The sequence below is a fragment of the Lepisosteus platostomus genome, chromosome 10, assembly GCF_059453375.1.
Source record: "Lepisosteus platostomus isolate fLepPlt1 chromosome 10, fLepPlt1.hap1, whole genome shotgun sequence".
Lineage (NCBI taxonomy): Eukaryota > Metazoa > Chordata > Actinopteri > Semionotiformes > Lepisosteidae > Lepisosteus > Lepisosteus platostomus.
The window spans coordinates 9,181,764-9,195,367 of NC_142620.1; the positions used below are offsets into that span (position 1 = coordinate 9,181,764).

Genomic DNA, 13,604 nt, shown 5'->3' on the forward strand with positions numbered 1-13,604 from the left:
ATTCCCAGAGGTCAACGCGACAATCGGCACTTCGCGCAATATACTTTCCAACTAATCAGAATATTACGCTCCTGCAAGGGTGGAGCTTTATATTTAAAGAGAAATGTGATATCGCGACATCATTTCGAGGAAAAATGAGTGCCGCGCTAAAGGTAAAAGTGCGTGTATGGATCAACGCAGTGTCTAACCCCCAAAACACATGGCGTATACGTGAAAGTATTAGCATAACCTTTTAGGAAGATGAACGGTTTCAAAAATGTGAGACACGCTCTCGTTACGTGATTTGCTGTGAGCTCTTCTAATTCCACCCTTATAATATACATACGTCTGCAGTACGAATGATTCATTATTCTGGCCACAGTAAATAGGTGTGTGTGCATTGAATATGTATTAAGTTCAGTTCATTGCCATGCCATTGTCCTGATTTAAACTAATTTATGCTTGTACTACACAGCAGGAGACACTGCTAGAAGTGGCTACAAGTTGAAAATCTTTCATTTTTGACGGGGATGGGGTAAGACTGCACATACCTACTTCGCAATTGTTCTAACTGTGCAAACAAAAGGATCTAAATATAACTTTATGTAGCAGATTTCGGTAAAATGGCACGCATGCTCGATCTGCACAACGGGAGTCAGATCTGGGGTTTGTCGTTGTTAAACGTTCCTGATCCCAGACTTCGGACTGCATCGCTCGTCTTGATGGTATCACCACACGCATGGGTGTGCTTAGTCATGCTGGTATGAGAAAGCCAGGAGGAGGATTTTTGGGACGTTATCTGATTGGTTGCCATAAAAAGAAAAGATCGCTATAACTTAACTGATATTCACTCTTTGTCAAGGCCCCGTTATATTACGGTACTATGGCAACTCAAACCAAGGTGAGAATCAAATTGCACAAGTGTTCTGGAATCCAAGTGTAAAACCGAAGTAATGGCAACAGAATTACATTTAAATTCTTTCGTCTCTTGTAGCCCGTCCTGTATGGATATTTCAGGAGTTCCTGTTCATGGAGAGTTCGAATCGGTGAGTTCTTTCTGATAACAGTAAGCTTGCAATTGGCACAGAAAGCCACCTTTTGTTTTTAGCATTTCATTAACTATGTTTACGTTTTGCCTTTTATACAGTACTTTTTCAAAAACTGGCATACACCTAATAGAAACCAGATGTAAAAGATTACTTAAGTGGTTCTTGTCTTGCCTTCCATAGCTCTTCTGCTGAAAGGTATTGCATACGACCAAGTCCCAGTGAATCTTATTAAGGATGGAGGTCAGCAGGTAACCTTAAACTGGTAATTTTAAAATGATTTTGTTTAGTTTAAAATATGCTATAAAATATTGGAAAGGTTAAGTGTTTTTTTTTTGTAGAACTACCCACTTATTTGAAAGACCTTAAAACAAAAATTCAACCAGAATAGTGGGACTTAATGAAATCGTAAAAGTACAGTATTAAACCAGCCAGAGCCATAGAGCTCATAAACCAGTTCATATTTAAATCCAGTTCTCAACATCACCCAGTTGCCTCATACAAAAATCTATCATTTCTTGCTTATTGTAGCTAACAGAACAATACAAGACCTTAAATCCCATGCAGCAGGTGCCTGCAATGTGCATCGATGGCATCACTCTGTCCCAGTCGGTAAGTTTGAATTGGGAAATCCTGGTAGCTTTTGGAAACATGGCTGTCCGGACAGTTAAAGACCATTGAAAGCCAACAGATTCCTTTTACAGTAAATTGGATCCAGATTAAAACATCTTTAGAACAGTTAAGCAACAAAACATTAATAAAAGAATGTGTTGATGTGCTAATTAGAAAAATATTTTCCACCTTTTCCCCCTAATTTTGTTTCCCTTCACATTCTGTACTACTCAGTTGGAAATAGACATATTTTCCATTCTAACCCATATTCCTTGCATTGCAGGAATTCAAAAATTAAGTAAACATTGTATGCATGCAGGTTAGAGACACTGATGTACTTATACCCGTTTAAACGTTTTCTCCCATCATCCCCAGCTTGCAATTATCCAGTACCTTGATGAGACCAGACCTGGACCACGCCTGCTCCCAGCTGAGCCCAAGCAGCGCGCCCAGGTGCGCATGATCTGTGACCACATTGTCTCAGGGATCCAGCCCCTTCAGGTAACAGAATGCACAAGTTAATGTGAATGCCCCTTGGCTGAAACCTACATTCTCCCTTCAAGTAACTCATACAAGCCGACATCTGTGATAAATACCATGATACAAATTCTTCTTAATTAAAAGAAAATCTTCCTTTAAGCTATCGCCAAGTAATTGACGATTATTACATCACAGAGAGGGTGAACAGATTACTATATTGAGGTAATAATCTTGTCAAAAGCTGTTTGATTTTAACACAAGGTACTTTAGGTGCAGAATGTTCGGAAATGAATGAACATTCTGATCAATTGTCCATACGATACCAATAAATGAGCTAATTAAAAACGTTTTATTAGAAACAAATGCTTAAACTATGTGATGCAAGATCTTTTCTGTTCCCACAGAACCTGTATGTACTACAGAAGATTGGGACTGATAAAGTGGAATGGGCACAGCATTTCATCATCAGAGGTTTCCAAGGTGTGTCTGAGAACTGTCGCATTGCACCCTACCCACTTCATAGGATTTCCTGCAGAACGTTCTACATACAGTAGCGTGACACTTTCTTCTTTGCTTTTTAAAGTCCTGAAACATTTAAAACATTTATTCTGTATCTTATTGTATATAGTACATAAATTCTCAACAGGAACATCACATTATTGTGCTGCAAGCTAGTAAATCATTATAGTTTTTATTTCTGACTGTCAAGATATGAATGATTCCAAACTGTTAACCACATCTGGTGATTCTGGCTTAATTGGACATGGCACTTTGCCTGGGCTGATAAGTGTTCACCATGTTTCTCCAGCACTGGAAAACCTCCTGCAGCAAACATCGGGAAAGTACTGCGTCGGCAATGAGGTAAAGTAAAATGCATGAAAAAGTTTAAGTCCATAATCTACTGAGCAAGTCAGTAGAAGGTCTTCTGGGAAGACTTTAATACCTCATTTTCAGTTTGACTTCGCCTCTCTGCAATTGTCCAAGTGCCAAGGTTTCTAAATTTGGTCACTACAGAAGTTATGAACTTTGCACTCACATAAGATAAGCTAGCTAAATATTTAACAGGTACAAAGCTGTGCAGGCCTTTTCTTTCAGTAAGTCTTGTTTTAGCAAGTGAATGACTGATGCTTTCTCATTTTTGTAGATCTCAATGGCAGATGTTTGCTTGGTACCCCAAGTTTATAATGCAGAGAGGTAAGACCAGGACTGGTTAATGAAATGATTTCTCAAAATGAAAGATGGCAATTAAGTAAGTGGCCTTGGTCTACCCAAAATAACTTGAAATCGTCCTTTCTAAACTATGAAAGGTATTTGTTCAACATACCTAAAACATTTGTGCATTTTAATAAACACAACCCAGAAGGTTATGCAGTTTATCCCCATAGTGCTTTCAGTTAAAAGGGATACACCTATTTAATTCCTGAGTAAAAGCTATATACAACTTCTGAAGATTTGGTGAAACTCACTGTGACAAAAACAGTGTTTTTAATTTTTTCTCTAATGCTGCCTGTAACACGGATGCACTAATTAATTCTGACCACCTCAAGCATCATAGGTTTTTAAATTTTAACTGTCAAAGCAAGTCTCCAATAGAGAAATAAAACTTCACCACTTAAGGGAACCTGCGTTTATCAATTAGATTTAAGGTGGACCTCACTCCATTCCCAACTATCAAGAGGCTGAACCAGACCTTGCTGGAGATGGAAGCATTTCAGACGAGTCACCCCTCATGCCAGCCTGACACCCCAGCAGACCTGCGTGTGTAGGACTGCTCTGCAGCTGCTCTACCAAAGTGGAGCTGGAAAGGCCTGTCCAGTGCTCTTCAATCTGGAAGCACGCAGTGGAACTGCAAAATGACCAGGTGTGAAAAATAACTGATTTATGACGGAACACTGTACAAGTGAAGTCCCAACGTTAAAAATAAATGGTGAAAAATTTTCTTCCCATTTATGATGTTTTTTTTTCAGATTCCAACTGTAGGTGAATTGGCTGTCTTCTCTTTCCTGCATTCCTTCCAACCACCTCCACAGCAGAAACCTCAATCGTCTCGGTAGCATCTATATTTAGCACTGGGGTACTTTTGTGCACTGGGGGGGGGGGTGGGGGAGAGACAACTAAACCTTTCACCATTTACAAAGTTATAGATTACAGGTTCCCAGGTTTTCACTGTTGGATAGTGGAGCTAAAAATACTAATACCCGGTTTTCATTTATCAGGCTGTGGTCACAGTGAAAAGTCTTGATCTCATCACTAATTTCTACAGTCTTAGGGGACACTAAGCTACAGTACTCTGATATAAATACTATTACATTTTATTAGCAGTAGAAGCAGCTACCACTGTTGCCTCAGAGTAGCAAGGTCCTGGGTTTGAATCCAGCTGTAAGAATATGGATGGAACTAGCATGTACCTAGTGGGTTTCTCTCACCTCTCGAATACATGCAGATTAGGTTCGATTGGTTCTCTATAAGCATACAATGTGTTGTGCATGGGGGGGTGGGGAAGTCCCATGTGCTCCCTTCACTTCTGCTTTCCCGTCACCCTCCCTTTGTAGACTTTGTGGAAAGAAAAGAGTCTTTCTGGTAATGGATGGTTACTTGTACTTATTAAAAAGCAGTTAGAAGCACCAGTTTATAACACAGAAAGGAGATAAAGCTAAACCCACAGTATGAATCTGACAAGCCGCCTCCTTGAGTGTCACAAGTGTCTTCAGGCATGTGGGGGAGCTATAGCACCTCTAGCTGCTGAACTCAGATGGTTTCTAGTTGTATGTGCATTTGAATAGGCTTTATCAAAACTTCAGTTAGTCCTTTCAAAATGAGGTAACCCAATCCTAAAACAAATTTTGGTATTTATATTGTACAATATGTTTACATCTTAGTCTGGTTCGTTATGACAGGAGATTTAGAATCTTTTTTTTTTGCTTAGGTTTATTACTATTAGGGGTACAAGGCTTGGTAGTGAAAACAAGTCTTTCAAAATGATTTAACAGTGCTACATTATCTTAACAAAAAGTCCCCAATTCCCAGATGAGGTGCATTTCAGAGTTGAAAAATACCAACTGATTTACAGCAAGTATAAAAGTGACTTCAGACTGCCAGAAAGTAAGGTTATACACTTCAGTCCTTTCAGACAGACTCCATATCTATGAACCTCACAAAAACAAATTGCTAGGCAAGAAAGTGACAATGTTGAGCACTGTAAACCATTTTATACCATCCTAAAATCTATAACCTACTGGCACAAAAATTCAAAGATATTTGTCTACCCTGCAAAAAAAAAAAAAGGTCCAATGACTGGCTCAAAATATAGATTATATAATTAAAAAAATAAAAACTAATTTTCTGCTTTTAAATCAAATGGTCTGTTGAATTACACACCAAAACCTGCTCTTAAAAACTTCAAAAATTGGAAAAATAATCACTCTCCCAAATCCAATCTCTGCTGCTAAATGTAAACAAACACTCATGTTTAAGTTCATAACATTGCATATTAAGGACATGGCTTTCTGCTCTCCGTTTCTAGTTCTACAACGGTTTTGAGGGTGTCGTTGTAGAAGTTTCCAGCACAGTCGGAGCCACCGAAAACAAGGATAGTACAGCAGGTCCTGTTCCCCTGCCTCTGCTTGTCCGCATCAGTGAGGTGTGGCCAGGCGAGATTGACCATGCTGTGTCCGGCCCTGGGTACTGCACTAAGCGCTAGCGATGGTACAGAACTCCAAGTGCAGCTTTCTGGAAGAGAGAGGAACGCTGACTGCCTGAGCCAGCTCTCAGTCGCACGACAATAACAAATGAGTTGGCCTTCTTAAGAGGGTTAAGTTGAGGAAAACCGTTTGGCCTTAATTAGGTAAAGATTCAAATAGAAAGCGCAACAACCCAATGCAAAAATAACAAGCCGTGGATTTACACCCAACTTTCCTGCAAGCCCTAAGGGAGATATCATCATGTTGCACACAAATAAAAACGAAACAAAAAACACATTACGGAAGAATACAGAACACTTCTAATTTTATATTAGTGCTTTCCTACAAATTAAAGTACATAACTTTCAGCAGCAGCAAATTCTAGCGATGCATTTACCAGTTCACAAAATAGACTGGCGCTTGTGGAAGTTTACATTTGTTACTTACCTAAATTAAATAAATGAATGTCCTGAAGGGCCCCATTGGCACTACAGCCACCACTGATCAGTATTTTGTAATCAGACACTGGTACAGCTGCATGGAATCTGACAATGACATTGGTGGATTTACTATAATTCACCATGTAATTTTTGCCATAGTATACTACTCCTTAAACAGACATTCACCAAAGTCAATTTTTACAATTTCCTTCTATTCTGAAGGATATTAGAATACCCTTCTTTTCTCAGAACTCAAACTTGAAATGATTCTCACCCACGAGGCACTGGAGGAGTGTTTTCATACTTAACAGCTGTGTACTCCATGAAGCCTGGAACAGAAGAGTTTTGAGAGGTAAAAATCTACTTCAAGCAACCTTAAAACCTCAACACTGTTTCACAAGATCAACAAAGAAGAACCACAGAGAGTTAAGCACCTTAAATAATTACTTATTCACAAAGACCTGCAGTAGCTATCTAAAAAAACCTGTTCTTCTATAGCATTTGCCCTTTATACATGCACAGTAAATTTAATAAGAAACCAAAACCATCAAAAGAAACCACTATAAGTACACAGTATTGACTAAAGATTTTTTGGCATTTGGTTAATTGGACACGGATAATGAGTTGATTTAAACCATCAAATCTGGAAAATAAAAACACAGATAGGAATCAATATGCACAGTTTACCCAGAGAATTATGCATCTGTGCCATTGGTATGCTGGAGGCCAGATAATGTCAGGTGAACTCACCAGGAATGGAGGACATGTGCAGATCACCCTGATGGAGTTTGGCAAGTGATGTGTGGATGTGCAGAATGAGGCATTGTTCGCATTTGACTAATCAATTGCAATGTGCAAGTGTGACACTGTGGACAGGAGGATCTCGTTGATATAGAACTCCACTTGTGGTGCTTGAAGGAAATCTGAGTGGATGGCGTTAAAGTCCTGGCACCTCACTTGCTGCCTTCCAGATGGTCTCATCCTGGTATATAACATTCCTATAGCTCGCATGCTTGTGTAAGAATAATTACGTCAAGGAAGCAGTGATCTTCAGACTTGGGCCCCACTGAACATCTGTGGGATTATGCTTCACATCTAGAGCACAGAAACTATTGAATTTGCACAAGCTTGTCCAGGCTCTACAAGAAGATTGAGGGATTCCATTGCATGACAGCATCTGCAAATTGGTGGATGGACCACCACCAGCAGCAACTTAAAGTTGAGTGTTTAAGTACAGACTTACAACTGTGGCCACACACACACCACTGGCCAGTGATAATCCCCAATAGTGATAGGTCTCAATCAGCATAATGACTTGACCTAGGTCATGCCTATTCGTTAAAATTCCAATGAGCCTGCTACAAAAATAGATATTTTGGGAACTCATTGCAGTTCTAAGTGTTCTATTGATGCTCAGATTACCAAAATCAGAATAAAGAATAAAATGCACTAATTGCCAGTGCCACGAAATGAGAAACTATTTGTTAACACAGCTTAAATTGCAGCAAAAAAACAACTGTGAACCTTGCCACACATACAGTCTGGTAATACCTAGATCCATTATATGGAGATCACTCAGATAGGCTGGAGTCTTTTTCCCTCCAAAAATAATCAGCTTATTCATCAACAGGGTAGCAGTGTGCCTATAAGAATAAAAAGAACAGAGCATTAACATTTGATTGCATTCCTTTACACCATCTCACCAACCCTCTCTTATTAAAGATGGGGTAAGGTGTGATATGCAAATTCCTTTAATTCCTTCCCCTTGTAAGTCTTTCTCCACAGAAAAATACTAAATAGAAAGTGGGATAAAAAGAGTTGCTAAAGATAATAAAATAAAGAAATCATGCTAAATAAAGAGAGACTGACCCAAATCTTGGCAGGGGCTTGTCTCCCTCAACGATGGGCTGGTACCACAGCTCGTACTCGGGATTGAAGATGTACAGGGCGTTGCTGCAGGCCTTGCCTTCAGGAGAGCGGCTGGGATAGATGCCACCGAAGACGAACAGTTCCTTCTTGTAAATGGTAGCGCTGTGGTAAGCCAGCGTTGGAACTTTGCCTTTTGCCTGCAAGCCACGCGAATTGAGCTGTTACGAAATCAGCACATGGCTGATGAGGCTGAACAACGATGGATTGTTTTCTCAAGGCAGTAAACAGATTAGACCATTTCCAAACTCTTACACAGTTAACAAATATTCAGGAAGTTTGGGTGGGTACCAGACCCAAAAACAAAAACAATGACCTTTTGAAAATATATAATAAAAGGTGTACGGAGCACTTCCTGCTAAACTCACAGCAATGCGAGACCACTTCCAGGTCAAGGTACAGAGGATGTAAATGTCACTATAACGTTTCCCATCTTTCATGCCACCAAAGACATATATTTTCTTGGATTCGGGGTCATATGTCGCAGAGTGACCAAGCGAGGAGGGTGGGGTGGGGCCTGAGGCAGAGGAGTCCATTGGAAACCAAAAGTCATTATCTGCACCAAAAGACACAAGACCAGGTCACTTCCTGCAATGGTGTTTTATAGTTTTATGTGGGATAAAGGGTTGAACATCAATCTGTGTTCGCACGTACAACAGAACATTAACGCTTCATAAACTCATACGCTCATGAGGTTCTCCCAGTACGACTGTTGCTTCACAAACCTCCACTGCCTTCAAACACGGGTGCTTTTTCTATTACCATAAATAAAATAAAAATGGAATTCCTAAAAATATTGCTTTCCTTAGCAGGCAAGTATTCACAATCGGCAAAACATTTAAAAAAAAACGTCAGACCTCACAATACTAAGGGCGTGAATAGAGGATTCCAGCGGCTGCTCACCAATCTCAAGCTTCCAAAGTGAGTCCTTGCAGTGCGTCTGCTCTTTTGACTCTCCTCCGATCAGAACTGCAGTCTCGGGGTCACTGAGGCACATCGTGTGACTCCACCGCGGACTGGGACAAACTACAGCAAAAGAGTTCATTTCTCAGCAAGGCCATGACTCTGCTCTGACATGAGAAAGCTTCAGTAAGGAATTCTTTTTACTTACTGTATTACCTACACCTATTACTGTGAGCAATATAATTACATGTATTTAGTAATGCTTTACTTCTGTCCTATTAGCCAATATCTATGCATCTCATGAAACACTAACACAATCAAGGATAAGTACCGTTTCCTTTTCCAGGCTATATGTGGAACTGAGGAAATAATTAAAAGCCTATACTTATACTTCTTATACTTCTGGCACATTTCTCCCAAATTAATGGTTTCTAGATGGGGAAAAAAAAAAAGATAGCTGAAATGTTAATACTACATTAATTACAACATACAAAGCAAAAAGACAACTATCAGATGTAACTGCATTATGAACAGAGATACTACATGGATCACCCTTATAAGAGACTGGGACGTACTTGCTTTGCCAGATTTCCTCAAGCACAACACTGTTTTCTCTTCATCGCTTCGCAATGCTGATCGCACACAGGGCTTCTTCCTCAGGCTGGGATCTTCAGTGGAATTCTGGGAGCTGCTAAGCTCTCCTGAACTTGAGTTCCTGAGCACTCTCTTCCCAAAAACTGTATTTTTAGGTGCATGATCCTGCATAAGAAAAACATCAAACTAGTTTTTAAACACATACATTTCTCAGAATGTGTGCTTGCCACCATAGCATTCCTTATCACTCCCTACCATTGACAGGGCTGGCGGCTTTTTCAATGGGGAGCAGTCTCTGGTCTCACACCGTGTCTTGCTCAGCTCTGCAGAGCTTGTACTCTGGCTCCTACTCTTTCTCCACACTGTGGGTTCAGGGCTCTTCACGCGTTTGTAAAAATATACGAGAGCACTCAGTTCATGCAGATTTTTAAGACAGTTTGTCAAACAAAACAGTGCAATTTCTAAAGGTTACTATGAACTTGCTGAATCCAGTTTTGTCCTTATTTTTATCACTTGCGATAGTGCTTAGAAAGTCAAAGAACGGGACAAAGAAAGCACCCCATACTCATTTACATGTCACTTTGACACAATTAAATAATCCTTGTTATTTAAAAAAAAAAGAAAAATGAAAACTTCCTGGTGAACACACCTAGAAAGCAATAAGGGGTGAAGAAAAGTGACACTATCAACTCAACTCTTGTTGTCAGATGTTTTCTACCTGTATTGGTTGCTCACAACTGTTTTAGATCAGCTTGTGCTTGTTCTCACCAGCCGAGTTCCTCCTCTGTAAAGCTTTGCAGCAAAGGTCTCCACCTGTTGTGAGGAGGCCTGCCAGTCCAGACTGAGGCGTTTCCGTGACGACATCGGCGTGCTGCTTGTGAAGCTAGCTTTGGCCTGTTAGAGAAAACATTTCGGGATGAACACTTTCAGGGGCCATCTGCCCAGCAAAAGGTGACTGAAATTCTCCTTTGTAGCCAGGCGAAGCTTTAAAATGGTGGATTTAGAACCTTACAGCTGATGTAAAGTTTTGGCTTTCCTTAACCTATTGCTAAATAAAAACAAACACATCATTCTTTGGGAGTGTTAAAATACCTTTGCAAGAAGCAAAAAGTAAAACGCACAAATAGTTTATTCATATTAGGCACCAGAGTGAGGTTAAGGCCGCACCTGTGATCTTTCTTGCACTCACAATCTTCTGTGCTCTTCTGCATTGCTATTCTAATCTTCAATTCTTACCTGCACACCATTTACCACCTGATGGGCTTTGTTAGGTATTTACTTTATGCCTGCGTCTGTTTTGCAAGTTGCCCCAGAGAGGGGTATCTGCCCAGCCAGTTACAAGAACGACCCCCAGCACTAGCGTCTTGCCTTACCTTCCCACTGACGGTCAGCACAATTTTCCCAGAGACCCCAAGATCTGCCTGCTCCATTGCAGCGGTCAGAAGGTCCAGCCTCCAGTCCCCCTCCCACACCAGGCACCTTCATGTACATTTTATAACAACATCAAGTAAAAAGAAATTAAAAACGGCATTTGCTAGGAGCGGACAGTACAACTTAACTCCAATGCTCCGTCTCTGGACATCAACGTTTATTTGGGGAGATGCCTTGTCTGAAAGCGACCTATTCTACCGTTACAATGTTATTTAAACAAGGAAAGGCCCAATACCATAGCTTGCAAGTGCAGTCTGGTTTTGTTCATTACACTACACGTTGTTACAGAAACGGGTACCTTGTTTCTGAGGAAAGACCACCAATCTTCTGTGGCTTGACATCGGGGCTGACCAGCACCTCTACGGAGATGGTGGTATCGCTGGAATACGACTTCCAGTCTCCAAGGCTGAACACGACGAGCTGTTTTGGCAGAGGCAAAGGTAACTGCGCCCGGTAGCTCAGACGGTTTGATTTACTGAAGGGGGGGAAAACAGCAGTATCTGGTTGCCATTTCGAGATTTCATCAAAGAAAAGCAGATTTCAACTCTACCGCTAACCTGTGCCTTTACCAACACAAACATTTACACTTCACTAACTGCGAATTTATGCTTAGTAAAGGAACGCTCCCGATATTTCAAAACCTGCAACTCACAATAAGTAATCATAAAATAACGACGCGCTTTGGTAAAACACAAAAGGTGAATTTCAACTGCTTAGCCCTAAAGAGCATAAATTGAAAAGACACCTGACCTAACTATTCAAATAGTTGCAATTTATGTAGCCTATTTTACCTGTAATTGCATGAAACTATTTTATTACAAGACATTCGGTTACTACAATACTGCGCCTTATTCAAACAAAGAACACCATCTATCTAAATGCTTATCTTCGAGGATGTAGCGTTTTTAATTATCCGAAAATCTTTCTGTAACTACCTGATGAATTGCTGGGGTGCGTCTCGCAAGGACCAGAGAGCAAAAAAATTGACCCTCCCCATCTCAACCAGTCTTTAAGAATTATACATTTAAAACGCACTTTTAAGTACTTGTCTGATTTATGTTAAATGTGCGGCTTTGCAAACTTTTACATATAAATACTAGCCCGCCACTTCATTTCAAACACTGAAACGACGGACGCACCACAGTACAAATTACGTCAACCCCTTGGCGTCTCGCTTATAATGACGTCGAATACCAAGCCCTAAATCGGTATTGGTTAATGAAAACCTTAGAAAAGACAATGTATTTTAATTTCTGTATTTAACTTCTATTGAAGCAATCTTCTGAACGTCCAGGCGGGCGCAGAAGAGGCAGTGTTAATCTCTGTTGGTTTTAACGACCTGTGTTTCAAACTGACAAAGTAAGAATTCCCACTGTAGTTTGCAGGCTATACTGCAATCCTTTCATCATGAGGCGCTCAGCTACGTTTAGAAGCAATTTAGCTTCTCAGGTGGTTTACTTGACTGGCAAATCAGCTTTCTATAATGAGAGCTATGGGACCCAGAGAACCAGCAGTTCCATCGCGGGGAAAAAAAGTGTTTTCCCAGATTTTAATCTTACTGGAATCATACATTGATTGTTGTATAAGACAGGGCTTTTCAACCCATGGAGCCATTCAACGCCGCTCCACTATTTTGATACAGCCAACTCCTTAATTGCTGTACTGATTTAATCATGAATGAAATCATTCAAAGCAAGGCTGTGGAATGGACTGGAAGAGTCACAGGCCCAAGGCATAGACACAGTACTTCTCCTGGAGGGCCAGTGTGTCTCCAGATTTTCATTCCAGCTCCACTCCTGACAGGCTCCACAAGCTGGCTTACTGGCTTAACTGGGGCAATTTAACAGGTTCTCTCAGCTCTTCAGGTGCTGCTGATGTAAGGCGATCTTGAAAACCTGCAGCCACATTGAACATGTATTGAGAATCGATACACATGAAATATGTTTAATATTATTAGGACACCTTATTTTTTTCTTGGTTGTCAGGAATAAAGGTATTTTAAACCTACATCATTTAATACAAGGATCTTGAACACTGGTCCTGGAGAGTCCCAATCCATCTGATTGTATAGATCACCAGTAAATGGACTATTTCTAAATTGATAAGTTAATCAGGTAATTTGCTAAATTTTGCTAGAATATAAAAATATATCTGAGTGCCAGTCAATCCAAGAACATGGGTACTGCTAACTCAACATGTTACTTGCTTAATTCATACTGGCATTGGCCATCATTGGAAACTGATAGTAACTGGATTAGTCTAAAACAACTCCAAAACCAATGTCAGTCACCAAATGTATTACAATATTGAACCTTTGATCCTATCAATCATATATTATGCTCAGTTTAACTAATAGATTTTAAAAGATATAAAGGAGCCAAAACTAAATTTTCCTTTTCAATAGCACAATTTGCTATGGTTAGAAAGAAAACACTTACCAGTAATCTCATGAACGTGACTGATATGGCAATATTTTATTGCAGTAATTTGAACATGATTGTGGATAATTCTTA

At 40.1% G+C, this 13,604-nt stretch overlaps 2 protein-coding genes across 4 annotated transcripts; one reads left to right on the plus strand and one right to left on the minus strand.

The window, feature by feature from the left end:
* The first annotated feature begins 65 nt into the window (after positions 1-65).
* On the plus strand, positions 66-4,063 carry gstz1 (glutathione S-transferase zeta 1). 3 transcript variants are annotated; one of them, XM_088647973.1, is made up of 9 exons: positions 66-152; positions 974-1,025; positions 1,209-1,276; positions 1,557-1,637; positions 2,013-2,138; positions 2,522-2,597; positions 2,926-2,978; positions 3,262-3,311; positions 3,757-4,063. In XM_088647973.1, the coding sequence occupies exons 1-9, from the start codon at positions 135-137 to the stop codon at positions 3,881-3,883; spliced, it is 651 nt and encodes a 216-aa protein (XP_088504099.1). In that variant the 5' UTR covers positions 66-134; the 3' UTR covers positions 3,884-4,063. The 3 variants fall into 3 exon arrangements, with proteins under 3 accessions (XP_088504099.1, XP_088504098.1, XP_088504100.1); XM_088647972.1 differs by lacking the exon at positions 66-152 and adding an exon at positions 530-880; XM_088647974.1 differs by lacking the exon at positions 66-152 and having other exon boundaries at positions 1,209-1,290.
* A 644-nt stretch (positions 4,064-4,707) lies between these two features.
* On the minus strand, positions 4,708-12,301 carry LOC148653228 (uncharacterized). The gene is made up of 13 exons (XM_088647971.1): positions 12,027-12,301; positions 11,390-11,566; positions 11,034-11,139; positions 10,429-10,554; positions 9,916-10,038; positions 9,642-9,825; positions 9,067-9,189; positions 8,532-8,719; positions 8,107-8,303; positions 7,789-7,880; positions 6,512-6,566; positions 6,245-6,342; positions 4,708-5,846 (listed from the first exon to the last, which is right to left on the minus strand). Exons 1-13 carry the CDS (start codon positions 12,086-12,088, stop codon positions 5,608-5,610), a joined length of 1,770 nt encoding a protein of 589 aa, XP_088504097.1. The 5' UTR covers positions 12,089-12,301; the 3' UTR covers positions 4,708-5,607.
* Between the last annotated feature and the right edge of the window lie 1,303 nt (positions 12,302-13,604).